Source organism: Blennius ocellaris, assembly GCF_963422515.1.
Source record: "Blennius ocellaris genome assembly, chromosome: 4".
Classification (NCBI taxonomy): Eukaryota; Metazoa; Chordata; class Actinopteri; order Blenniiformes; family Blenniidae; genus Blennius; species Blennius ocellaris.
The window spans coordinates 12,306,837-12,333,350 of NC_137653.1; the positions used below are offsets into that span (position 1 = coordinate 12,306,837).

The window sequence follows — 26,514 nt, forward strand, 5'->3', positions numbered from 1 at the left end:
AGGAGTCGACCGACGAACAAACCGACGGTCGCTGTTTACAAACACAGCCGACGATCAAGACAAGATGCGAAAACAATCAGTGAAGGAAACGCTTTGAACACCTCCAGTGTTATAAAGTGTAGGTGCATTTGTTTGTATATGTATGCACTTTGTTTTTCCTCAACACGAGCTATACTTTAGGTTGGTTTTTTTACCCCCAACACCTCATTGTTTTTTTTTTTTTTACATTCTCATTAAGGGGCCTCATAAAATGTGGGCTTGAATGACTGAGTTTATGTTCACCTGTTCACAGCCGCAGCGAGGAGAGCATTTCTGTTGTTGACCGCGTTTAGACCTTATTTACACTAAAGAAGTCCTTTTGTCCTCCATCTTGCACTTACACTGCTTTGCCTGCCTGATGTTTGCAGATGTTTTTAAATAAATCTGGACACTCAGTACAGTTGCAGTATAAACTCTCACCTGCTGAGCACTACGGAAACCAGAGATAAGATGAAAGGGTTTAGGTTTTAGTCATAAAGCAGAGACGACCTTCACCAAGACAGAAAAGAGAATGACTTTATTTTGTCTTTTATTATTTTCTCTACTTCCATTTGATGGCTCAGTTCTTCGTGGCATGGAAGAGTCCCCACCGATGGTCTCCACTATTTGAACATTCTAGTTTTTCATTCCATCGATTCACCATTGCCAAATAGTCTTCTTCTGACAATTCCTGTAGTGGATAGAGACAGGACTGTTATTGACTCATTTGCAGACGTAAAAATGACATTAGTTTGTTGTCAAATTAAGATGACGGGTGTGCAAAGTCTCATTTTGGCACCGTCTGCATCTGAGAGCAAATGCTTGTACAAACTAACCTCAATGAATTGATCTTTGTTGGCCTCCGCTTGCTGCAGCTCTGCCTGAACGAGACAGATGAACTGTGCTGTCCTGTCCTCGGCCCGGACGTTGCAGAAACCAGCTTCCTGAATCAACTACAGGAAGAGAGAGACGGGTCACACTGTGTTTTGATACATTAGTACCGATAACTAAATACCGATAGCAACAAGATGATGACACTAAACATCCAAATATGTTACTACTTTCCATTCCATTGTTTTTCTATGTAACAGGACACTTTTTCACAGCCCACAGGGACTTTTCTATGAGACCAAGTTTTAAAAGAAGTACCATACATAACGTACTCATTATTGTCTGCAGTTTTTTCTTTTTCTTTTGTAGCAAACACTTGTATGAACATTGTATAAGTATGTTTTCCATGAACAGTTTCACACTTTTATGATGGATGGTAAATTAATTTATGGCAAACATCTAAACAAGTAATGTTAGGACATATATCACTTGTTTGTTTGTTTTGCCAGACAGGTATCATTTATAAACAGACAGTTGAGTTCAAGAGTAGATGATTTCAGTTCATGAATGGGATATTGCAATAACAGCCTGCAGTGGGATGATATAATGGACTTGATAAGAGGACCAGAATTATCTGTGTCGACCCGGATGAACAGTTTTCTGCCTTTACTTTGTGTTTACCTGGCCATACTGCGCGGGCGTACATAGATAGCAACCTCTGCGCTTGACATAAGCTTCGAACACTGGCGTCCACGGTTTCTCCCCACAGCAGTCATCACTGATGAGCAGCTGTCCTCCGGGCTTTAACCACGACTGAGCCCCAAAAACACAAACAAAGACAAAATATCAACTTTTTTGTCCCCTGCAGAAAATGTAAGAAAGTGTGCAAAGTAGACAAAATGGTGAAGAGAAAGTTCTCACGTGGAAGCGTTTCATGAGGGCCAGTTTGTCACGGATGTGCATGAGTACACCTTTGCTATAGATCACGTTGAATGAGTTTTCTGGAAAGGTCCCCTTGGTGGCGTCACACACCTCGAACCGCACCTGACATGAAGCAGATGATGTTTCAGCTCAGGGCTTAGCAGTAATATTTACAAGTCGATTTTAGATTCAATTCAAGAAAACTGATGTACCGATGGAAGGTTTGCCGCCCTCGCCCTCTCCGTAGCGATGGCCACCATGTTGTGTGACAGGTCCACGCCGAGAACTTCAACGCCAAACGTCTGGAAAAATGACACCGACATTGTCGGGCTCGCGCTAATAATTAAACAGTGTCAGTAGGACTTTATGTATGTCAGGTAACTATTGCTCCTACTTTTGCCATGTAGAAGTCTCCTCCACCGATTCCACAACCGACATCCAGCACCTTCTGTCCAGGCTTCAGGTTCAGCAGGTCCACAAACTCCTGGAAGGAACAAACCGCACACACATCCGCTTGGTGAAGCCTAAAACTACTGCCTGGGGGACAAGAAGTACTCAATTCAAGTGGAGTTTTGATCACTTTACTGTACCGAACAATTGGATATCACCTTGATTTCTTCATCGCTCTACATCCAATGGTCTTTGATTCCAGTTAACTCAAAACAAGAATTTGACATGCCAGAATTACAAATAGCTTTTTTATGTGTCTCATATTTTTTAGTAAGTTGTGATCGTTACACCTTGATGGAGTTACACAGTTGGTTGCTATTTGCTCCTGGTTAGCAGATATTAAAGTGAAAAATAAACATATGTTGTCTCAATTCACTCTGCATACCAGGATAAAATAAAATAACATCAGCCTGCACTTTGCAGATTTCTAATGACATGATAAACAGTTCACATATCAGAAAAAAAAACTGTTCTTAATCTACTTCGAAGTTAAAAAAACAAACAAAAAAAAAACAGGATTCTTTCTGAAGTGACAGTTTAAAATTATTCTGAGGGCATCGTGAATATTTTCAATGTTGCATAATACCTATTTGATATATCTGGTATGTGTCAGTGTCAATTCATTTTCTGACTTTGGAGAATGTTCTCATGTACTACAGGTACACTATGTTCTGTCTATGATATCTAAACCTCTACGTGGTTCACAGAGTGCCTCCCATAACCCTGCCAACAGAAAATGCACTTTTAAAACTGTTGCATGGTTTTGCAGCAGAAGGTAATTGTTCACAATCTTGCCTCAACTTAGAAATAAGAAATAATTTGTAATTTGATGCAATAATGATTAAGAAATGTAATTATTGAGGGAACATCAACGAATACTCGCTTTTGTTTAGAATTTGCAAAAGCTATCACAATATTTAATTGGAAAACCACAAAACACAAGGTACGGAGTAAAAGTGCAGGAAATAATTGGAGATCTGAGGAAGTTGTTTTTTTTAATGCTATTAGTTACATAACTTCTGTTCATTGAAATCCACCACTTCAATTTTTTTTTTTTTTTGTCTTGACGTGCAAATAGACTTTGGACTCTCTCTTGTATTTGGGATCAACAGACTATATTCCTACCTTGGTGGTGATGGGTCCACCTGTGCTCACGTAACCGGCCCCAAACATCTTCTCGTAGCGCCGGATGGCTGGGATGGTGTAGAGCTGGTTGTCCATGTAATGCTGGGAGCTCGTGATCCCGCTCTGGGGGTCAGAGGGGCCGGGGAGTTTTTCCAACAGTTCGCAGGTCTGATTCGAATTATTCTTCATCTTGGATGAAACAAGTTAATGACACGTCCAGACAAATGTTAACCACGTACTGCTTGCAGAAGTTGCCTGCAACAGAATATTTGTAATTACCAGAGGTGTGTATGGTGGGGGGGCGGGGCTTAGTGCAGGTTGTGCAGGTTATGCAGTCTCTCCAAGAAAGAAAAAAAAGAAAAGCATGGGGGAAGAGAAGAGAGGGTTATAATGTTCTGGATGATGAGCCTTTTTAAGTGTAATGCTCCGATGCATTATGAAAACCTTGATAAAAAAATTTTTTAAGTTTTTTTATAATCAGGACATGAATAATCTTCCAAAAATATGATTTGAAGTTACTGAAACGGCGTCTTTGGTGGATTATATGTGCCTCAGCATGCGACATAACACATTATGAATGTACTGTAAAAATGAATGTTTTATTGTAAATATACAAACGGGTGTCTGTAATTTGTCAATGACACCACTCTAATGGTATGTGTAGAAAAGATTTTTCATAGATTGTTTCATTGAATTTAAATTGTTCAAACTGTTCATTTGTCAAGTCTTAAATTTATGTACTAAAGTCATTTAAACGTTCTTAAAACATCTGCAGGCCCCAGAGATAACTTGTTATACATATTGTTCAATTGGCCATCGCCTACACTACTCAAACAGATGAGACAAGTTGTTAACAGACACTTTAAGGTTGAGGTTGAGAGACTGGTACAACGGCTTCCCTACGTTCAGGCTTTGTGGTGGGTGGTGTCCAAGACGCCGTGCAATGGGCGGAATAGCGTGTCCGTCAGCTCCAGCTGCTTGAGGAGGACTGGAGGATGATGATGGATCATAAAATGTGGGCTTGAATGAATGAGTTTATGTTCACCTGTTCACAGCCGCAGCGAGGAGAGCATTTCTGTTGTTGACTGCGTTTAGAACTTATTTACACTAAAGAAGTCCTTTTGTCCTCCATCTTGCACTTACACTGCTTTGCCTGCCTGATGTTTGCAGATGTTTTGAAATAAATCTGGACACTCAGTACAGTTACAGTATAAACTCTCACCTGCTGAGCACTACGGAAACCAGAGATAAGATGAAAGGGTTTAGTTTTTAGTCATTGTTTGACCTCGGATCTCCGATATGGCCTCAGAATGGCTGACGAGCGGTTTGAGCTGTGAGTAAAATCAGTGAGGAGTCAGCTTTGAGGGTGATCCACATCTTTCTTTCTTTTATTTTCACAAGTGCCCAAAACAAAAACTTACAAAGTGCTAAAAATGTATTGGAGGATTGAGGAGTGTGGCTTCTCCAGCAGCAGAACAGTGAATGATGTAAAAAGGCGCCTTAAATACACTTCCCTCAACTGGGTGAAACCATTAAAGCTCTATAGGTACTAAAAGTTAACATTAGTGTCTAAAAACCAAGTTAAAATCCTCCAAACCAAAATCCTAACTATAACTTAATGAAACAAAACTCCTATTAACCAATACCTCTAAAACCAAACACCTAAATAGTCAATTAAATCCTAAACCCTACTAACACTATGTGCAACACCCCCACTTGCTCCTCCTCTTGGTTCAGCCTGGAACCTTCTTCAATGGTGTCTGTCCTAGGGGTAATCTTTTACTCGGACACCGGCCTGAACACAAGACAAGGTAAGTGGAAACTCCTCACACACCACATCTTTAAACATTCACAGCACACACATCAACAACTAAAAGAATAAGATTATCTTAAATACACATATTGCACATTGCTCCATTCATTGTTGTGTTGTCTCCACAGGTGGCCGGAGCTATCGACAACAGACGATTCAATAAATAAGTTAAAACAACAATTGTGTGCAAATTCATTTATATATGTGCAAATATCTTTATCTTAAACTGCTGTATGCTTCTTAAAGTGCTGATAAACCTTTTAAAGTGCTGAATAAAGTGCTGTGAGTGCATCAAAATAAAGGAACGAGCTTCCTGTTCGTTACAGTCATAAAGCAGAGACGACCTTCACCAAGAAAGAAAAGAGAATGACTTTATTTTGTCTTTTATTATTTTCTCTGCTTCCATTTGATGACTCAGTTCTTCGTGGCATGGAAGAGCCCCCACCGATGGTCTCCACTGTTTGAACATTCTAGTTTTTCATTCCATCGATTCACCATTGCCAAATAGTCTTCTTCTGACAATTCCTGTAGTGGATAGAGACAGGACTGCTATTGACTCATTTGCAGGCGTAAAAATGACGTTCGGTTGTCGTCAAATTAAGATGACGGGTGTGCAAAGTCTCATTTTGGCACCATCTGCATCTGAGAGCAAATGCTTGTTCAAACTAACCTCAATGAGTTGATCTTTGTTGGCCTCCGCTTGCTGCAGCTCTGCCTGAATGAGACAGATGAACTGTGCTGTCCTGTCCTCGGCCCGGACGTTGCAGAAACCAGCTTCCTGAATCAACTACAGGAAGAGAGAGACGGGTCACACTATGTTTTGATACATACACTTGTATGAACGTTGTATAAGTATGTATAAGCATGAAAGGTTTCACACTTTTAAGATGGATGGTAAATTAATTTATGGCAAACATCTAAACAAGTAATGTTAGGACATATATCACTTGTTTGTTTTGTTTTGCCACACAGGTATCATTTATAAACGGACAGTTGAGTTCAAGAGTAGATGATTTCAGAAGAAGAAGAAGAAGAAACTTTATTTGTATAGCACCTTTCACAGATAAAATCACAAGGTGCTTCACAGAGGGATAAAAAACAATAAAATAGTACAGACGGAATTAAGATAAAACCAATCACAGCCATGTCAACTAAAAGCTTGTCTGAACAGCCGTGTTTTCAGCTGCTTCTTAAAAGAATCAACAGAGTCAGCTACACGCAGCGACAAAGGAAGGTCATTCCACAATTTAGGAGTAACAGCTTCAAAGGACAAGTCTCCTCTGGTTTTAAAGTGGGTCCGTGGAACGGTGAGGAGGTCCTGGTCCGAAAACCTAAGGGAGCGACCGGGGGAGTAGGGGTACAACAAGTCAGACACATATTTAGGAGCCTGACTGTGCAACGCTCTAAATGTCAGAACTAAAATCTTGAATTCAATTCGAAATTTGATGGGGAGCCAGTGCAGAGAATATAAAATAGGAGTAATGTGAGATGCTGCTAGATCCTGTTAAAAGCCGCGCTGCAGCATTTTGAACCATTTGAAGTCGGTTCAAGGCAGATTTGTTAAAACATGTAAAAAGGGAGTTACAATAATCTAAACAAGACGAGATAAAAGCAGGACTTACCACTTCTAGATCAGAGTTGGATAAAATTGGCCTTAGCTTGGCGATGTTTCTCAAGTGGAAAAAACAGTTTTTGACCAGACGTCTCGAATGGCTGTCGAGGGACAGAGACTGGTCAAACCAAACGCCAAGATTTCTGATGCTCGACTGAACCGGGGAGCCCAGAGAACCAAGGTGGTTGACAATCAAAGGGATTTTTTGCTCTGGATCAATAATCAAAGTCTCAGTCTTTTTAGGATTGAGCTGAAGGCAGTTATCACAGAGCCACAACTTTACACATGAAAGACAATCCATCAACTCTGACAGTCTGTGCATCTCTGACTCCTTAAATGAAAAATACAACTGAATATCATCAGCATAGAGATGATAAGAGACATTTTTAAAACGGCTGATGATTTTCCCAAGAGGGCTGATATACAACAAAAACAAAAAAAGGCCCCAGAACGGAACCCTGAGGAACACCATGCAGCAAAGGAGTAGCTTCCGACATAACTTTATTTATACACAAAGAGAAAGTTCTATCAGTCAAATAGGACAACAACCATTTCAGGACAGTCCCAGATATACCAAAGTCAGTGTTGAGTCTCTGTAGCAACAGTTTATGATCTACAGTATCAAAAGCTGCAGACAGATCAAGCAGGACCAATACTGAAAACTGACCAGAGTCAGCAGCCATTCGGATGTCACTCGACACTTTTAGTAGGGCAGTCTCAGTCGAGTGCATCTTGTGAAAGCCCGATTGAAATTTGTCAAACATTTCATCATTATGAAGAAAAGCAGTCAGTTGTTCAACCACCACCTTTTCCACAACTTTGGAGATAAAGGGCAATTTCGATATAGGCCTATAATTGCCAGGCTCAGCTGGGTCCAAGTTGGGCTTTTTTAGGATAGGACTTATCGCTGCCTGTTTAAAAAAGTTTGGAACAGACCCAGACACAATTGATCAATTCAATTCATGAACGGAATATTGCAATAACAGCCTGCAGTGGGATGACATAATGGACTTGATAAGAGGACCAGAATTATCTGTGTCGACCCAGATGAACAGTTTTCTGCCTTTACTTTGTGTTTACCTGGCCATACTGCACGGGCGTACATAGGGAGCAACCTCTGCGCTTGACATAAGCTTCGAACACTGGCGTCCACGGTTTCTCCCCACAGCAGTAATCACTGATGAGCAGCTGTCCTCCGGGCTTTAACCACGACTGAGCCCAAAAAACACAAACAAAGAGAAAATGTAGAATTTGAATAGTATTTGCAAAACTTATTTTATGTCCCCTGCAGAAGTAGAAAAAATGGCGACGAGAAAGTTCTCACGTGGAAGCGTTTCATGAGGGCCAGTTTGTCACGGATGTGCATGAGTACACCTTTGCTGTAGATCACGTTGAATGAGTTTTCTGGAAAGGTCCCCTTGGTGGCGTCACACACCTCGAACCGCACCTGACATGAAGCAGATGATGTTTCAGCTCAGGGCTTAGCAGTAATATTTACAAGTCGATTTTAGATTCAATTCAAGAAAACTGATGTACCGATGGAAGGTTTGCCGCCCTCGCCCTCTCCGTAGCGATGGCCACCATGTTGTGTGACAGGTCCACGCCGAGAACTTCAACGCCAAACGTCTGGAAAAATGACACCGACATTGTCGGGCTCACGTTAATAATTAAACAGTGTCAGTAGGACTTCATGTATGTCAGGTAACTATTGCTCCTACTTTTGCCATGTAGAAGTCTCCTCCACCGATTCCACAACCGACATCCAGCACCTTCTGTCCAGGCTTCAGGTTCAGCAGGTCCACAAACTCCTGGAAGGAACAAACCGCACAGACATCCGCTTGGTGAAGCCTAAAACTACTGCCTGGGGGACAAGAAGTACTCAATTCAAGTGGAGTTTTGATCACTTTAATAATACCTATTTGATATATCTGGTATGTGTCAGTGTCAATTCATTTTCTGACTTTGGAGAATGGTCTCATGTACTACAGGTACACTATGTTCTGTCTATGATATCTAAACCTCTACGTGGTTCACAGAGTGCCTCCCATAACCCTGCCAACAGAAAATGCACTTTTAAAACTGTTGCATGGTTTTGCAGCGGAAGGTAATTGTTCACAATCTTGCCTCAACTTAGAAATAAGACATAACTTGTAATTTGATGTAATAATACTCACTTTTGTTTAGAATTTGCAAAAGCTATCACAATATTTAATTGGAAAACCACAAAACATAAAGCACGGAGTAAAAGTGCAGGAAATAATTGGAGATCTAAGGAAGATTTTTTTTAATGCTATTGGTTACATAACTTCTGTTCATTGAAATCCACCACTTTTTTGTCTTGACGTGCAAATAGACTTTGGACTCACTCTTGTATTTGGGATCAACAGACTATATTCAAACCTTGGTGGCGGTGTGTCCACCTGTGCTCACGTAACCGGCCCCAAACATCTTCTCGTAGCGCCGGATGCCTGGGATGGTGTAGAGCTGGTTGTCCATGTAATCCTGGGAGCTTCCGAACCCGCTCTGGGGGTCAGAGGGGCCGGGGAGCTTTTCCAGCAGCTCGCAGGTCTGATTCGAATTATTCTTCATCTTGGATGAAACAAGTTAATGACACGTCCAGACAAATGTTAACCATGTACTGCTTGCAGAAGTTGCCTGCAACAGAATATTTGTATTTACCAGAGGTGTGTATGGTGGGGGGGCGGGGCTTAGTGCAGGTTGTGCAGGTTATGCAGTCTCTCCAAGAAAGAAAAAAAAGAAAAGCATGGGGGAAGAGAAGAGAGGGTTATAATGTTCTGGATGATGAGCCTTTTTAAGTGTAATGCTCCGATGCATTATGAAAACCTTGATAAAAAATTTTAAGTGTTTAAATTTTAAACACTTTTTAAGTGTTTTTATAATCAGGACATGAATAATCTTCCAAAAATATGATTTGAAGTTACTGAAACGGCCTCTTTAGTGGATTATATGTGTCTCAGCATGAGACATAACACATTATGAATGTACTGTAAAAATGAATGTTTTATTGTAACTATACAAACAGGTGTCTGTAATTTGTCAATGACACCACTCTAATGGTATGTGTAGAAAAGATTTTTCATAGACCCCCCCTCCCCAGGGAGCAGGACTCTTTCTTGAAAAAGAAGAAAGTCCCAGTCACAACCAGTGAAGCTTGTTCTCCATATACATCCTCTTATTCTAATTCTTCATCGCTCAAGTACATTATCATAAAAAAACACTGGTTGCAAAAGGTTTCGCAACAGTTTCCATCTGCACATATCTGCAAGGTAAACCTGGTATCCTTTAGGGTGAAAGATTTAAATTTTTCAAACTTCAAACATTTGTGAAGTCTTAAATTTATGCACTTAAGTCATTCAAACATTGTTAAAATACCTGCAGGCCCCAGAGATAACTGGTTATACATATACAAGTTTTTCCAAATGCAATCAATTTGAGTTAAACAGCCCAATATTTTGTACACATGGAATTTCTTTTCTTTTCTTGCAAATCTGAATTACGAATGAGGATGACGCCAAGAAACCTGAACAAATATTTATTTTTTGTTTTTTTTATAGCTTGAATTTACATCATGAGAATTATTAGAACTCTTTATTCTGATCTTTGATTACATTTGATTCATGACACTACGACGGGATCATTTACTCAACAAAAGCAGCAACATTCGAGACGAAAACACAAAACCATTGGAGACGGTGACAGAGCGGACATGGAGGCCTTTATTGTTTAACTATGTTTATAGTACAGTGCCACAACTCAGCCGTCATGGCCTCCAACACACGTTTATCAACAACTTTTAACCACCGCCGTGCACACACAAACACATACACACCCACACAATTTCCAATGTAAACATTGCAGGCTTAAAGAGTGATACAAAAAGCAAGGTTGGTTTTCTGTCGACTGCATCGGTTCCTCTGCCGATTCTCTTTTCACGGGTTCCGAGGACGATGACAGAGGAAAACAGAAACGTTACCGTTGTTGCTTTTAGAGAACAAAAATGTCCAGTCCTGTTCTCACCACACGCACGCACACGCACGCACACTTCTCGTTCAAGCCAAAGTTTCTAAAAGTGTCGGTAAAGTGTTTTGAATGCTCGCAGTAGGCAGAATGGAGGATAGTGAACTTTTTGAAGTGAAACATCTAATAATGATTATGTTATTTTTTTTTCTCAAAATCCTTCCTACAGGAAAAAAAAGGCCTTGTGTGTCAGTTCCCTCGTGTGGCCACAGGGCGGAGCGTCTGTTCTTCCCGGTGCCCTCTGCAGCTGCATTACCTCTTGGCTCGTACAAAGTACAAGGCGTTGGTTTTTGGGTAGTACTTCACATTCTGTTTTTTGTCCATGAGGCCCCCGAATATGATTAGCTCCCCTCTGCCCTGCACCACGGTGTGAAGACTGGTCTCTGGCGGCCCGGTGACCGCAGCCGGAGTCCCGTTCCCGTAAACCCTCCATGAAACCACCCTGGCAGATTTGGCCCGCGACACGTCCAGCACGTACATCTGCATGGGCTTGCAGTTGAGAGACTGGTACAAAGGCTTCCCTACGTTCAGGCTTTGCGGCGGGTGGTGTCCGAGACGCCGCGCGATGGGCGGAATGGCGTGTCCGTCTGCTCCGGCTGCTTGGGGAGGACTGGAGGACGATGACGGAGGGGTTCCCGGAGGGCCCGCTGCTCCTCCGCCGGGCGGAGCCCCCTGTGTCTGAAGGGAAGACGACGACGGTAGAGGTGAGGAAGATTTATTTTTGACTGCCTCCAGCCCTCGTCTTAAGGCAGCCGGAGACACCGCTCCCGGAGGAGTGCGTGGGGAGCCCGAAGGAGGGGTGTGCAGGCCGTTGGTGCTGGGCACCTCGGGGTGGGCGGCGGTGGGGGGAGGGGACTCCCAGCCATAGTCTGTGGGGGCGGGGAGGTGGGGGCGGGAGGGAGGAGAGGCGGCCTGGGCCGGGCTGGTCCGCGGGGACGGTGAGGAGCCGTTTATTAAAGGAGGGAGTGGAGGAAGAGGGGGGCTGTCGGGGCCTTGCGACGGCGACGGCTGGTTGGAGGAGGAGGGGCTCCCTTCTCTGGCCCCGCCCCTCGCTGACGGACGCGGTCTCAACGTGCCCCAGCGGCCGTTCACGCACGGAGCCTCTTCCACAGCTCCCAGGACGACGCCGGCCGCCCCGCTCCGCACGGGGGACTGGGAGCGCAGGGAAGCCGGTTCGGGGCCCAGCGGGGCCGGCGTGGCACTTATGGGGGAGGGCCGGGAGTTAAGACTTGGGCTGAGTGGCGCGCGGCCAGATGGAGCCTGTGAGAAAACCACCACACACTGGCCCACCTGGGAGGAGAAGAAGAAAAAAAACGAAGCGACAAAACAAATATGAATGAATAAAACCATACCTGGATAAAAAGGCGAAACGTGATTTTTTTTAGGTATAAATAGTAATACGACACGGCACACACTTACCCTACATGCTGGGTGGCACCACAGCTCCGGGGCTCCGTGGTCCTCGTTTTCTACCTGCAGCTGCTGCCACCTCCAGGGAGGAGCCCCCATGTGGAGGAGCCAGGCATCTTTAAGGAGCTTTAATAGGGAAGACAAAGGCACGAGTGAAAACTATTATTTCCGAGGATACCGCTGAGGAATCCCATATTCTGATAGCGGCGTCACAGGCGACTTACTGCGTTCGGGCCACCGCAGCCTCCCAAGATGAGCAACGTTTGATCATCGATCACAATCTGATAAGAAAACGTTTCTTATTTACACACACAAAAAAAGCTAATAAAAGGTGTGGAGCTCATCATTTGTTTCAATGAGAAAAGAGGGAGGTTTTCAAACAAAAAAACAACAACCACCAAAAATATGTATTCAGCTTCTTTCTTAAAACAGTGATGCCATTTTCTAATGGAATGAACATATTCGAGTTTGATGAGGTCCAATACTGGAGCGGTCTTACTTGTGACTGGCCTCCTCGCGGGTGGGGCGACGGTCCAGATGTGGGTGGTTTGGACCAGGACCACTGCTCGAGGTCAAGAACCCACACTTCGTTACTCCTGTTCGGAACCAGCAGAACAACATCATCATGAAGTGGGACGGCAAAGAAAAAAAGAATGATACATCTTGTGGAACAAAGTTTTAAACCAGCCTTTATGTTGTTATGTTCAGTATTTCACTTCTAACGCCTGCAGACATCCAAATGCAGGAAATGGTCTTTTTTAGCAAGTAAATTACAGGCAAAAATAAAAAAGTGTAAAAATAGTTTCAACAACATTTATGAAGGATGGCACTGTTTCTAATAAAATGCCGAATGTGTTAAAATAATGTCACTCCATCTACGAAAACAGCTTTCTCGTGTTGCAGGGACCTGAAGCTGATGTCAGGCGACGCCCTGGTCACAGGCCATCATCCTTAAGTCTTTGTGTCACTTGTTCTGTAATGTTTCACTTACAAGTTCATCTAAAATACTGCAACTTAGAACATAAACTCAGTGAATCAGTGAGATGTTGGGACTTTTGGAAACTCGATGTCTCACTCCTTGGTCTGTATCGTGTCCGGTGCAGCTTTGACTTTTGAAGTATTCTATGATAAATTTCAAACGGGAAAAAAAAAAAGTCGTACATTTGACGAGCTCCTAATGATCCGCCAAACACAACCATCACGTTCCCAATCACGGATGAAGAGTGGCCAGCCATGGGCGGAGGTCCATGTGTTGTGACTATACAGTTCCACCTGAGACGAGAAAAAAAAACAACAACAAAAAAACAACCGAGGCACAAGGGACAAGATTACAGACTGAAATTCTAACGCGTCAAACATCGATCGCGCTTGCACCATGGGACACAGACAAACTCATCTCACCAGTTTTTGGAGGGAGAATAGGTGTGGATTTCGTCAAAAAAGCGTTCTGGTTGGTGCAGTGGATAAGGGCTGGGGCGAGTCCACCCGCCAAACAGCACTAACAGATCTTTGTGCATCACTAGAGTTGCTCCAGCTTTAGGAGACGGATAAGAGCCTGTTAAAACACAAAGCACAACATGACTTTATGTGTAAATAAGTTGATGCAAAAACAGTTTCAACCCAAAATACTCAAAGGAAAATTCGCATCATGTCCGAATGCTGCCGGGACGCCAGAAACTGACTTGTAAACAACTTGTTAGCAACACAATCAAGAATATATCCCCCAATTAATACAGAAACATGAATGCTTTTACCTTCAAGGCACAAGATCTCACAGATGAAGCTTTTTACAGCAAATAAAAAGCCAAAAAGCTCTAAACTCCTAAAAGTACACTGCACTCAACTGATGCTATCAAGCATCCAGCCGCTGTATTCACAAACATAATAATACATTTAACTTGTATAGCACTTTTTAAAGACACTTTACATGATCAAACATGAATAACTCGTCCTGCCACAGTTCCTCTATAATCTCCATGTGGCAGTACATATTAACGGGTCATGAGTCCCAGCAGGTGAGGATTGTACTTGTTCCCCAATGGTCTCTCACCTGAGGCTAAAGGGCGGATCCACTCCTTGCTGTTGAGGTCAAGTCTCCACAGATCATTGAAGGCAGCATTGCAGCTACTCTGAGTGCAGCCCCCAAACACGTACATGGACTGATTTGAGTCGTAATAACAAGCACCTGTAACCCCCCCCCCCCCAAAAAGGATAAATTAACTACAAATTTGTAAAAAACAAAACTGCAGTACAGAAATAATAAATACAGGAGATTTCACATGTAGCTGTATAGATTTAGTTTTCTTTTGAAAATAGCACTTTCCTCCACTATAATAACCCATGATTGACCAGGTCTGATACTATATTCAGATCATTGACATGATCATTGTCTTTTATGTGGGTCAGATTTAGAATTCTCATTAAACCAGTACATTTGCTAAATCTTCAAACGATAAACAGGCGTCACAAAACGTCACCATTTAAATTTGGACGTTAACATGTCCTTCTCAAAAAGCGATACATTTTAAGGTTTATAATTTATCAACAAGTGTCTCACTTTGCTTCTTTTTTTTTTTTTACTTTCAAACAACCGTTTCCAGTATTGATGTAATGCCTTCACTGCTCTTTTGACAATTATGTAATTACAAACTTGAAATTCAGTTGCCATGGACATGGACTCATTATGAAAGGAGAAAATTGATTTCAAGGAGAAACAATTAAAAAGATCAAGTAAAATGATGTTGCCAATTTCATTTATGACTCATATAATCTTCTCAATTGATAGCAGAACAATGTTCAATCATGTAAAGAAACTAAGTCTGTAAACTGACTTGTATGAGGAACACTGTCCAACAATCACAGGAACAAAAGCAACCAGGTCATTTGTAAAAAAAAAAAGCATTTTCACACGTGACACTGAGTGATGTGTGCACACAATATACTGACTGTGTGAAAAGCGCTGAGTGATGGGGGTTCCTGGATATGGGTACGTTCGGCTTTCCCACTGGATATTTCCCTCCTGGACAGCTCTCAAAAAACCATGGTAACACTGATAAGCGACACCTAGTTTGGAGACAGAAACACAAACGACAGGGAGACAGAGGGTGTCACTACTTGCACAAGGCAGAAGATGAGCACAACTGAACAAGCTTGGACTTACAAACTTTCACAGGGTGCTTCTCCACTACGAGGCCTTTTAGTGGGTGAAGCACTTTTTAAAAGATGCCACGTCATCACAACAAAATCATTCAAGAAAGTAGCAGGATCACATAGAGGCACCATGTGGATACAGAGTCAGATACTACTCCCTGGTTTTTAAGTTAACTTTAAGGTACTATGGTTATTTTCTTCAGATTTACATTTTTATAGTAAAGCTATATATGCTGGTCAGTAAGATTATCATAAATGAGACAATATAGCATTTGTTACTTTTCTATTTAATGTAGACAATTGAGCTTTTAGTATTCAAAGAATGTAAGGACTGAAATCAATAGGGATAGATATAATTTCAGAAGTTTAGCACACAATTTGACAAATGCACTCAGATTAAATTCACTTTGGCTTTTTTAACTCGGATCTGTGTTGTTTTCTCAATTTCAAAAAGTGAGCTTGCAGCCAGTCGTTTGATGGTTTCAATCCCACTGCTGACAAGTCACCACTGCAGCTTCCTAAAGCAGAGCTCCTCACTACCAAATGCTCAAGTTGTCTTGTGAAAAGAAAAATCCAAACATGCAGATCATATGATTTGCGGCAACAACCGTGGAAAAGAACAAGATGCACAATTAACGGTTTTACATAATAGTAGTTATCATGATAGTAGTGGGTCCTAAAGAACTCGAGGATGTGTCTAGACAATTAAGAAAAAGTCTCACTGCGTTCAATTTTACGTAAGATAATGCAAATGTGGGCTGCGTACCTTTGATGAGACGATACCACTGCTTACATACAAGAGCAGCGGTCTTGTGCTCCTGATACGGAGAGAGAAAGGACAGGATATATTCAAGAACTTCCTCTGGCAACTCCATCATTGTCCTCCCGTCTCCTTTGGCACTGCTGTCCATGTTCCCTTCTTGTCGACAGGACCCCATCGTTGACTCCACTTCCTCTCTTATCCCTGCAGGCTCTGCACCGTCATCCTCTGTATCCATGGCAACAAAGTATCCCTCTTCATTGTCAGGGGAGTGGGACATTATTGTCTGTCGAGACGTGAGAGAAACACACGAGTGATGTGCATGAGCTCACCATCTACTGAACTTAATCCAATAATTTAAACTTGAAACTATTGACATTGCAATATCTGAAACTTAGTAACAGCACCTTAAAAAAAAAAAACAAGAAAGAAGAATTAAGAATAACAGTGAGTACATAATAAAAAAAAAGTCACATTGTCAACAATGGGACAATTAAAACATTTGACAAAACTTGTGTTTAAAAGAAATTTAAAGATGTACAAAGATGAAACATTGAGCAAGTTGTTGCTGAATGACAAGGAATTGATACCAAAAGACAAGTTGCACTTGTTTTTCTTTGTTGACTGGACACGATTAAGAACTTGTCATGGGGACTCTGGGTCCTTCCTGCAATACTGAAGAGTTTATATCAGCTTGATGACGTAGGGAAGACAAATGCAGTGGAAACGAAGGGTGATCTAAACATGACATGTGGGCAAACCGACTGACCGCACCACAAGACCTAAAGCGGTGATGAAAGCCAGGCTCGGAGGTGAAAGAATAGGGCGGACCTTCAATATTCTACATTCTTGACAGAAACAGGATTGTGTAATTGTTTATTTATATTGCACCGATTACCTAATTTGGCTAAGATTTCTGCAGAGAAAAACTGTAAAACTGTGCCAGTGAACATTAAACTGAGATCATGTGAGGAGTGTTGACTTAAGAGCACTTCAAATGTCAGTTTTACTAAGAGCTCGAACTTCGTCTGGACAAGGAATAGCTAAATGTCCGATTGGAACAAGTGTTGGCCAAAAGCTAAAAAAGCTGTGTATGGGCTGATGTAGAAAGAATGGAAAAGTACGTCTACGTCTGGGGAGCGTTCTGACGCATCATGTGCACATCGTGATCATTGTCAGTGACAGTGCTGCCAACCGAATTTGTAAGACGTCCCAAACAAAAAAGGGATGGTCGACAACTTTCGAAAGCTTTACAATGACACTGGTAATTGGCTAAAATACATCCATATGTCGAGTGGCAAACGTGTCTGAATGTTGGATTTCTGCATCTGAAATGGAATGATCAGACCAAAGTGAACTGCACGAAAAACCAGAGGTACTGCGGGGTTTAATCTGACATTATAGACAGTGGCATCTACCCGCTCAGCCAACAAACCTTGATTACAGCCATTGTTTGCAGCGGGTGGTGGCCTTTCTTTAACCCGAGCAGCCGGCCCCTGCATACTGCCCGTCCCGGTTAGCACGAGCTAACTAGCCCGTCGCTTCATCGCAAATGGAGCGACGGGCTCTGCTAATGCTAACTGTCGCCGGAAGCTTCCCGCATATACCACACCACACCTCAGCAAGTGTTCATTTTGGAACCGAATTAAATAAATTGCAACGAGGCTCCCTAACCAACTGGCACATGTTGAGAAATCTAACTAACGTAGTACTGGTGTACCGTTACGTGCTAGCACCGGCTAACGCTGGCTAAGCTATCACGCTCACGGAAACTAGCGTCAATGAATTTTCAAGCTCAGTTTGAAGGTTGGCTTTGTTTTGGTTTTCTTTTTTTAAGAAATTGAAACACCCCATTTACCACATTGTTTAAATACACCAACAGTTTAAAATCCTGCTCTATGACTGCCCGGCGGTCACATTTAACTCCTCCAGTTCGTCATGTACTGTTGAAGCTGATAATCTAGGCTAACGTTAGCTCCACCAGCGGCTGCTGTGGGCTTCTCCCACATTCCACACACTTCGTCGGGCTTCTCTCGCTCAAACGCCGCTCGCCCCGACAACAAATAAACAGTGACAGCCGTGGCAATACCGTTGTTTAAGACGTGTCGTTTCAGGCCTCTGAGTGGTGCGCTGTCCTCTCCTCGTCCCCGGCATCAGCTCCGGAGATTCCCCTGCAGCCTCCAAACAGTCGCCATCTTCCGCTCAGCGAGCAGCGTCCTCCGCAGCACAGCGACGCTCCAGCGGCTGCTGACAGTCCGCGTACCGGGGGGGGGGGTTCCGGGCGGGGACCCGGGTGGGTGGTACCGGGGTGGGTCTCCGCACACTGCAGCCCTCAGGCTGCTGCCGGGTCAACAGGAAAAATCTCAAACTTTTTATTCAGATTTTTTTAATTAACCTGCAACGGTAAACCAGTTTTACAGCATTCTTATTCCCCATACATTTCAAAGATGAAAAGTCGTGACATAGATCCTTGTGAAAATTTGTTTTTGTTTTTGTATATATTTGTTGGTGTGAATCGAATTTTCCAGTAATCAAAATTGTGTTAATGGCCAAATCAGGAGTAGAATTGTTTTTATTGGTATATCAAGTAAAACACCAGAAGCATTATTAGGCTTACAATGGAAAAAAAGAAGAAAAGATGCTCAGTTGTTTCATTGTAGAACAACTGTTGTAATCAAAATTAAACCAATGTCTCAAAACTTTAGCAGAGGGATATATAGTTTATCATTAAGTGTTTTAAAGTCAACTTTCTTCACTTTTGAGGAAACGGGAAACTTGAAAAAAGTGGATCTCAACTTTATCTTTTCTGTTTTTACAACAAGGCATATGAAATCAGAATTTTTTTTTTCAAAAACAGGTTGACTCAGCACACAAAACAATTATGATGATATTATTATTTTTTACAATATTTATGTCAGTCTGGACTGATCCTGATGCAGGTCCCTCTTTCTCTTTCATTACATGAGCTACACAAAGAAGAAATGGCTTGTTTATTTGCAATCATGAAAAAAATCTAAAAGAAAAGTCAATTATAATACCATAACGGGAACTACTTTAAAGCTTCAGCTCGACCTGGAGGGAACAATGTTGTTTGTCTCCATGGCAACGGTTGGCAGCGCCAACACAGTGACTCTTCACTGACTGCGAAACTGAGATTTCACAAGTTCACCACTCCAACACCTCTTCTATGCAGAGTCTACTTTCAGCTGTGATCAAGACAAGGTATGTCAGACATTTCGTTATGTGTTGCTTCTATGATTTAAGACCAAAAAAAAAAAAAATGTGTGAAATGACCTTTAGCAGAAAGTAATGCTAACAGCTAAGGGCTAACTAACGAGCTTCAGTTGAAACATGGAATTATTTAATTGTGAACAAAACCCTGATAATAATGTCAATTGAATTATGTCACAAGTATTTTCTAAATTTCCCTCTCTCCATTTTTGGAAATTAATGGATCGCTCCCATATTTGGAGCATCCACCAACTTATAAAGGAAATTCATCTCTATGTGTCGTTGCAGGTTTGCGTGTTCAGAGACACTGTTTTTGTTCTAGAAGATGATGAACCACAAACATCCCGGGATTCCCCCCGAGCCAGAGCCTCCAACTTTCAGTCACAGATGCCCACTTGACCCGAACAAAGGAGGCAGTTTGATGGATCAGAGGAGTGTCTCCACGCACAACGACCAGGTCAAGGTGCATTTTGTTGCTTTCTGACATTTCTCTTCATTTTTCATGTTGTGGAAGACATTATTCTTCAAAGAATATGCTGTTCTAGTCTTAAAAAAAGGTAACATTTGTTCATGTTTTTGTAAAAAGAGACCTGAGACCCAGCAGAGGTCACTGGCAAAGTTGGTCCTCAGGTTAAGTGATGACCAATCAACCCAAAGTGAGTAAAACTTCTTTGTAATAAACATATGGTAAGAAAAATAAATTAATAATAATAATAATAATAATAATAATAACAACAAATAATATGTAGAAAAAAACAACTCTTTCATTGATTGTAACATGTAAACGTAGTGTTGCTTACCTATAGGTACAAACTACAAGGCTCCCTCTGATCTATGCAAGCTGGTGCAGAACGTGTACTTTTGCAAGGGAGGAGATGCGCCTAAAATCCACATGCCGTACCAAACCAATCCAGGTCATATTCCCCGCAGAGTAGCCATAGAAAGGTATGTTCTTTCCTTTGAAGAATATTTATTTATGAATAAGAATATTTTATGGAGTGCTGTAACGCTTGCTGCCAGACTCCCCCATTAGACATGAATGTGCACAAATATGAGTTTACAATGCATCTTTTAGAGATTTTCTGGGTGATGGTGAGGTTGTTATGTTATATTATATTACGCTTCTTGACAGACGTCGAAGGGAGTTCTTGAACTTAGATTTTGAACAACTGCTGGCAGACAAAGGAATAGACTCTACCCTCCTTGTGCCAAGACATCTGAGTCAGAGTGACAATCACACAACTTCACAAGAGTCCCCCTACCTCCCTTTAGAAGTAAGCTTATTACAGTATTAATGCAATCTTTCTGTGGCATTTGTTCTTTGAGTGCCCTACACCCCATGTTTGTGGTGTTTTCTCATGTATGTTTTTTTTGTTCCTGAGATGTTTGACAATGAGGACTATGACTGTCGGACGCCAGAAGACTGGCTTGCCTTGGGCCAAGTTGAAGGATCTCACCGAAAACCCATTCCTGCTAAAGCCCTGCTGCCCGAAGATGATGTGATTCCTTCAGGTATATTTTCCCAGTTGTTTGTTCAAAAAAAAAAAAATTTATGTACTTTCTTTCAACTCTTCAATGTTTACATTTTACTCTTCATTGCAGATGACCTGAGAAGTCCATCCCAGGACTATTGTTGGCATTTAGTTGGGGTTCTTGATTATAGTAAGGAGAAGAGTCGATACCTGGTGGAGAAAGTTCACCAAAACAGCAACGAGACAGACCACAAAGGTAGTCTCATCAAGGATGAGGAGCATATGGTCAATAATGATAATGATATTTAATTATAGTACCACATTGTTGTATCATGTTGTTCTCTTACCTTTTTTTTTTCCTGATAACCTTAACTGTATACTTCTTCTCCCCCTCTGTGTATAGGAAAGAGCTCCTTGGTAGCAGGCAGTAAGCACTGGGTTCCCAGGATCAGACTGTATTTCAGTGCCGAGGACCCGCATGTCTTTGTTGAACGCATCCAATTTGCTCTACGCCACAGAGAAAACACAGAAGCTCAATGTCGATACCACTTCTCTGTGAACTGCATGCCAATTTGTCCAGGAACTCCATCCAGCAATGCTGACACCCTCCAACGTATCAAAAGTTTGGTCCTGTCAACTCCTGGCCTCAGACCCAATGAGTAAGCAGATGTCTTTTAATTTTATAATGTTATTTGCACTTTGTTAGTATGGCACATCTTTATGAGATAAGATTTTGAGTCACTGACATGGAGAATGAAGTGAATGTCATGTGCTTAGTTTAGAGCGATATATAGGGGACTTGGAGAAGGAGATCAAACTAGAATATGACTGGACAATGAACCGCATGGTTTTTGACAAATGTGTGATGAGCAGCCCTGGGGAGTTTTCACACATCACCCTGCCACAGAAGGAATCTGCTTATGTACCCCAAAAAGGTATTGTGAAGTTTTTTGTTTTTTTTTATTTGTGATTTTGTTTCAATTTTTTCCATCAGTCATTTAAGTTCAGTGTCAGCCAGTGACAATGATCTTGACAGTTTTTTTATTCTGGTTTAATTCGCAGGGTGTGTTCCAGTCCTCTACTCCACTTTCGGAGAAAACAAAGCTGCTTTTTTCAAAAAAACCCTGTTCAGAAGCCCAGAGGTGATCTCTGTGTTAACCGAGATGTCGTCTGAATCCAGAAAAGTAGCAATCCTAAAGCTGTTCAACATGACCTCAACGTCACCGCTTCATCTGGACAAATTCAAAGATGTCCAATCTTCACATCATCATCGGGTATTGTTTCCTGGACACTGCCTGTGGAAGCCGTTTTCTTTTAATTAATTACCCTATTCCTCTAAATGTTTTCAATAGGGAGCATGCTAATAAATGATCACAGAGTGCTGATAAAAAGTCTTAGCAAATACAATCGACCCCAAAATCAGAAATATACAGTAGTTGTTCTACAGGCATATAGCTATGTGTCATATTTAATTGATACTCATTCATCATTGGGCGGATTGTCGTTGTGAAATATAGATAACAATAAATTTTCTTGCTTTTTTTATTAGGTATATTTTACTGTTATTACTTTTTCCTGCCAATAAGCAGAAAAAAACTGGGATTTCATATGAATCAAGAACCATTAACTCTTCTACTTCTTCTGCAGATTAATTTATTACTCAGGAAGACATTTGTGCCCACGCTGACCAACATCATTCGTTCCAACCTGGCTGTCAACAAGGGTCCTTTCAACGTAAACGTGTCTCGCTGGGACGTCTACAGGCTGTGCAACCTGAGCAAGCTGATGGCTGTGGTGCGCCTCAAGCTGCAGGATTCCCTCCGCTTACTTGTGCAGGATTCTCTGGTCAGCCTGACTCAGCTGCTGCTGGATGCCTGCCAAAGTCTGCTGACATGTTCCCAGGACCTGGTCTGGGGGGATGACCTCATCAACAGCCCGTACCAGTAAGATAGAATAAGGCCATCACCAATTTACTTGTCTCTTCCACATACTTCAGTCACAGTAGTGTTCAGAATTGTGTCAGTAATTATGGCTCCATTGTCCGCCATTCAGGCCAAAGAAGAATCCTGTGTTTGCGGTAGACTTGGTCCTGGATCAGACTGGGGTTCATTACAGCACTCCTTTGGAGAATTTCGAAACATCTGTTGTTACTCTGTTTGACCAGGGTGTTTTGGCCACACACAATATACCACAGCTTGACAAGGTAAACAAAGCTGCAATGACTTGATTCATACAACATCTAATTCCCCAAAAAATATACACATTAAACATTTTACTGTACATATGAATCAGTGAATCATGATGTATGGAGCAAGTGACTGTGCTGTTGTAGATTTACCAGAATGTAGTTTATTTTGTCACTTTCCTCCATACCAGTTTGTATTGCAGAAGTTGGTAATACATGATGTGGAGTTGCTTGAGACAGTGAATTTGTGGGAGCCAGAAGTGAGAGAGCTGAGGGAGAAGGTCAGCAATTCTCTGGTTCAAGCAGTCATCCCTCTCAAGGCCTATGCCGCTGAATATGAGAAACACTTGGAGCTATACAACTTGGACATACAAACTTTTCTGAAGTAAGTTTGCTTGACATTACAATTACATACCAACATTTTTGAAGGTTCCACCGTTGGACTGTGCGTCGCATTTATCTTCATTCCTTGTTGGATGAAATCATGTTTAGCATTAACGAGTCTTTATTTCTCTTCATGCCTCTGTTGTTTGGCTGCTAGATCTCACAGTGAAGAACAGACATCGCAAGAAGTGAAAAAAGAGGTTGAACTTCAGCTCAGAGATATAGAGACGATCAAACGCACCCTGCCACACTCCATTGTGATCGGTCCATTTGCTGTACTTGTGGAGCCTGTACGGCAGTCCCTCGTCAAGAAAAGGAAGGCTTTAGCCGATGCCCTGCTGGATCACTTTGCTATGAGTCTACGGAAGCAGCTTGACAATGTAGGTCATTTATTTTGAGGCAAAAACGTGCGTGGTAGTGTAATACGCAGTATTTAAGTTTGTGTATGAGTCACGAAATCCCACTTTCCACCTTGTGAGCGTTATTTTTTGTCTTCAGGCATGTGAAGCATATACTTTGATGAACAGAAAGCTACACGAGAAACCCAAGAGCATTGAGGAACTGATAGAAAAGAGGGAATGGATGAAACAAATCCCAGAAGAGCTCAAGAGTTTCAAGGTGCAGGTTTAATCAACGTAGCAGATATTCCTGCTGTACTTTTTTTTTTTTTCATACATCTAAAAACAGTGTCAGTGCACTTTTTTTGGTTGTTTTCCAAACTCTCTCCTCAACAGGAACCCGTTGGCAGGATCATGTCAGATTATGAAACGTTAGAAGAGTTTTTCTACAATGTGTCAGATGAGGATTTTGAGAAAAAGTACGTGTCATACTCGTGTTTTTGTTCTGCTAAGATGAATTGAGATTTGAGTTGGAATTATTCTGAGGACATTTCTGTGCAGGTGGACAACTGTCCAGTGGCCTCAGCAGATAATGAGCAACATGGAAGCAGTTGTCATCCAGCATGTGGAGGATGAGGAGCGCTTCCGCAAAATTCACCTCGCTGATCAAGATAGCTATGAGGGGCACATTGATTCTTTCGAGGTCTGTGATTTTATGATTACATTCCAGAGATTTTCAACCTTGCAGATGCATTCGCACATCTAAAAAAAAAAAAAAAGAATAAGTCTTTGTGTCAAGTTGATATTTCTCTATTTTATAACTTTATTTGTAGATGCTGGTTGCTGGGTTTGCAAACCATGTGGATCTTGAACATGCTCATGAGCTGTCAAACAAGGTCCAACATACAAGTAAGCAACTGAAGGAGTGCCAGACTATGGCTCAAACATACAATACCAGAGAGCATCTGCTTGGTATGCCTGTCACGAATGTAAGTGAAAAAGAGCTTTTGTGTAGAAAATATTAGAATAAATACAATTTTAATATTGTGCAGGCAACTTCATTGGTTTTTAAAAATTGTGGTTTTGAAAAACAAAACTTTTCTGACTGTGACATGGTCATTTGTATTACAGTATGATCGTGTGCATAAGATGATACAAGACTTTCAGCCATATGATGACCTTTGGAAAACCACCTCCAATTGGCTATATTGGCACGAGAGGTGGCTCAATGACCCCCTGCCTTCCATTGACCCTGAGCAGCTTGAGTGTAACGTGACAGATGCCCTCAAGACCATACATAAATGTCTTGAAGATTTCAAGGACATCCCTGGTCGGTGGTACATCTGTTACCATGCAAATCTGGCAAGGTAATTAATTGTTCATGTGATTGACCCAAGTCTGTCATGGACTGGTCTTTGTGTTTCACGTGGCTCTAGATTGCCAAATGGTGGCAAATATGATGCGTGACCAGATTGAGGAGTTCCGTCCCTACGTCCCTATATTTCACGGGCTGAGGAACCCAGGTATGAAGAGCCGCCACTGGGAGATGCTTTCAGAACGCACTCGGATGGAAATGAAACCTCAAGCCAACATGACCTTCTTGGACTGTCTGGAGCTTGGCGTACAGAATTATGTGGACGATATCGTTCATGTGGATGAGATGGCTGGGAAAGAGTATTCCATTGAGCAGGTACCTCTAAGAAGAAACCATTTTTGTTAATTGAAACAGATTAACAAATGCTTCTTCTGTAGAAAAAAAGAAGCAGCAACTGCACACAGTTTTTTGAAGATAATTCAACCAAATTAGTTTTTTCTTACGTTTTCCACCTTTTCTCACCCACCCAGGCCTTGGATAAGATGGAACACGAGTGGTTGACAGTGCACTTTGACGTGTTGCCCTACAAGGAGACAGGAACTTATATTTTGAAAAGTCCAGATGAAGTGTTCCAGTTGCTTGACGGTCACGTTGTCATGATGCAGAGCATATCCTTGTCACCCTTTAAAAAGACCTTTGAGGGACACATCAACACCTTGGAGAACAAGCTAAACATGATTCGGGTACAGACAAACACTAATAAATTGGAGAATGTCCGTCTTGTATCATAATAGTCTCTTATGGGGTTCTGATGTCCTGTTCTGATACTAGGATGTGCTGAAGGAGTGGCTGATATGCCAACGTTCCTGGTTATACTTGGAGCCCATCTTCAGCTCTGATGATATTAACCAACAGCTGCCCGTGGAGGGAAGAACATACAAGAGAATGGATCAAACATGGAGAAGGCTCATGAAAACTGCCTTTGATAATCCGAAGGTCAGAGATTTGGTTGCATTTTATATATTTAGACCAATTTTAAAGCTATGTTAGCAGAAGATGATGACGATGATTCTGTATTTAAATGTCTGCATATGTTTCTGTTTTTAGGTGATTGAGCTGTGTCCAGATGCTACTCTATTAGCTAAACTTAAGATGTGCAACAAGCTTTTGGAGCAGGTGCAGAAGGGTCTCAGCGATTACTTGGAGACCAAAGGAGACTCTTTTCCCCAAATTCCATCTTAAAATTTTAGTTCACAGGGCTGCCTTAAATGTTTACATAATACATAATAATAATAATAAAAAAGTAGTCTTAACTTAGAATAAAGGTTGGCTTGAGTAAATAACTTTTGTTATCTGAGCTTTTGCATTTACTGAGATGAACTAAGTTTTGTTACTTACATGAACTTAATGGGAAACTTGTTTCAACTTGCAAATCTATTTCAGCTTAAATTATATTGTGAT

The 26,514-nt window shown here is 41.7% G+C and overlaps 4 protein-coding genes across 5 annotated transcripts; 1 reads left to right on the forward strand and 3 right to left on the reverse strand.

The window, feature by feature from the left end:
- Positions 1-598: 598 nt before the first annotated feature.
- On the reverse strand, positions 599-3,561 carry LOC308129476 (uncharacterized protein; the record flags this gene model as incomplete). The annotated part of the gene is made up of 7 exons (XM_080495420.1): positions 3,346-3,561; positions 2,165-2,254; positions 1,983-2,072; positions 1,771-1,893; positions 1,531-1,662; positions 855-971; positions 599-709 (listed from the first exon to the last, which is right to left on the reverse strand). Exons 1-7 carry the CDS (start codon positions 3,532-3,534, stop codon positions 599-601), a joined length of 852 nt encoding a protein of 283 aa, XP_080351546.1. The 5' UTR covers positions 3,535-3,561.
- Positions 3,562-5,572: 2,011 nt separating this feature from the next.
- LOC308129750 (uncharacterized protein) lies at positions 5,573-9,359 on the reverse strand (the record flags this gene model as incomplete). Its single annotated transcript, XM_080495798.1, has 7 exons — positions 5,573-5,683; positions 5,829-5,945; positions 7,851-7,982; positions 8,095-8,217; positions 8,307-8,396; positions 8,489-8,578; positions 9,171-9,359. 7 exons carry the CDS (start codon positions 9,357-9,359, stop codon positions 5,573-5,575), a joined length of 852 nt encoding a protein of 283 aa, XP_080351924.1.
- Positions 9,360-10,350: 991 nt separating this feature from the next.
- On the reverse strand, positions 10,351-18,343 carry fbxo42 (F-box protein 42). Of its 2 annotated transcripts, XM_080494379.1 has the most exons (10): positions 18,218-18,343; positions 16,135-16,414; positions 15,165-15,281; positions 14,269-14,403; positions 13,620-13,773; positions 13,380-13,490; positions 12,718-12,814; positions 12,443-12,499; positions 12,228-12,344; positions 10,351-12,098 (listed from the first exon to the last, which is right to left on the reverse strand). In XM_080494379.1, exons 2-10 carry the CDS (start codon positions 16,406-16,408, stop codon positions 11,061-11,063), a joined length of 2,100 nt encoding a protein of 699 aa, XP_080350505.1. In that variant the 5' UTR covers positions 16,409-16,414; positions 18,218-18,343; the 3' UTR covers positions 10,351-11,060. The 2 variants fall into 2 exon arrangements, with proteins under 2 accessions (XP_080350505.1, XP_080350506.1); XM_080494380.1 differs by lacking the exon at positions 14,269-14,403.
- Positions 16,922-26,295, forward strand: LOC308129477 (dynein axonemal heavy chain 1-like; the record flags this gene model as incomplete). Its single annotated transcript, XM_080495421.1, has 19 exons — positions 16,922-16,940; positions 18,286-18,387; positions 20,166-20,304; positions 20,492-20,633; positions 20,742-21,087; positions 21,235-21,490; positions 22,595-22,774; positions 22,884-23,034; positions 23,208-23,401; positions 23,558-23,780; positions 23,899-24,018; positions 24,135-24,217; positions 24,300-24,441; positions 24,572-24,727; positions 24,870-25,068; positions 25,175-25,428; positions 25,584-25,796; positions 25,885-26,049; positions 26,161-26,295. 19 exons carry the CDS (start codon positions 16,922-16,924, stop codon positions 26,293-26,295), a joined length of 3,219 nt encoding a protein of 1,072 aa, XP_080351547.1.
- Between the last annotated feature and the right edge of the window lie 219 nt (positions 26,296-26,514).

Excerpts from the sequence above, each read along its gene's own strand:
- fbxo42 (XM_080494379.1), bottom strand. The coding sequence starts at position 16,408 with ATGTCCCACTCCCCTGACAATGAAGAGGGATACTTTGTTGCCATGGAT. Across the intron at positions 15,282-16,134 it reads GTGGTATCGTCTCATCAAAG|GTGTCGCTTATCAGTGTTAC; the intron begins GTACGCAGCCCA and ends TCTCCAAACTAG. Across the intron at positions 12,099-12,227 it reads GGTGCCACCCAGCATGTAGG|GTGGGCCAGTGTGTGGTGGT; the intron begins GTAAGTGTGTGC and ends TTCTCCTCCCAG.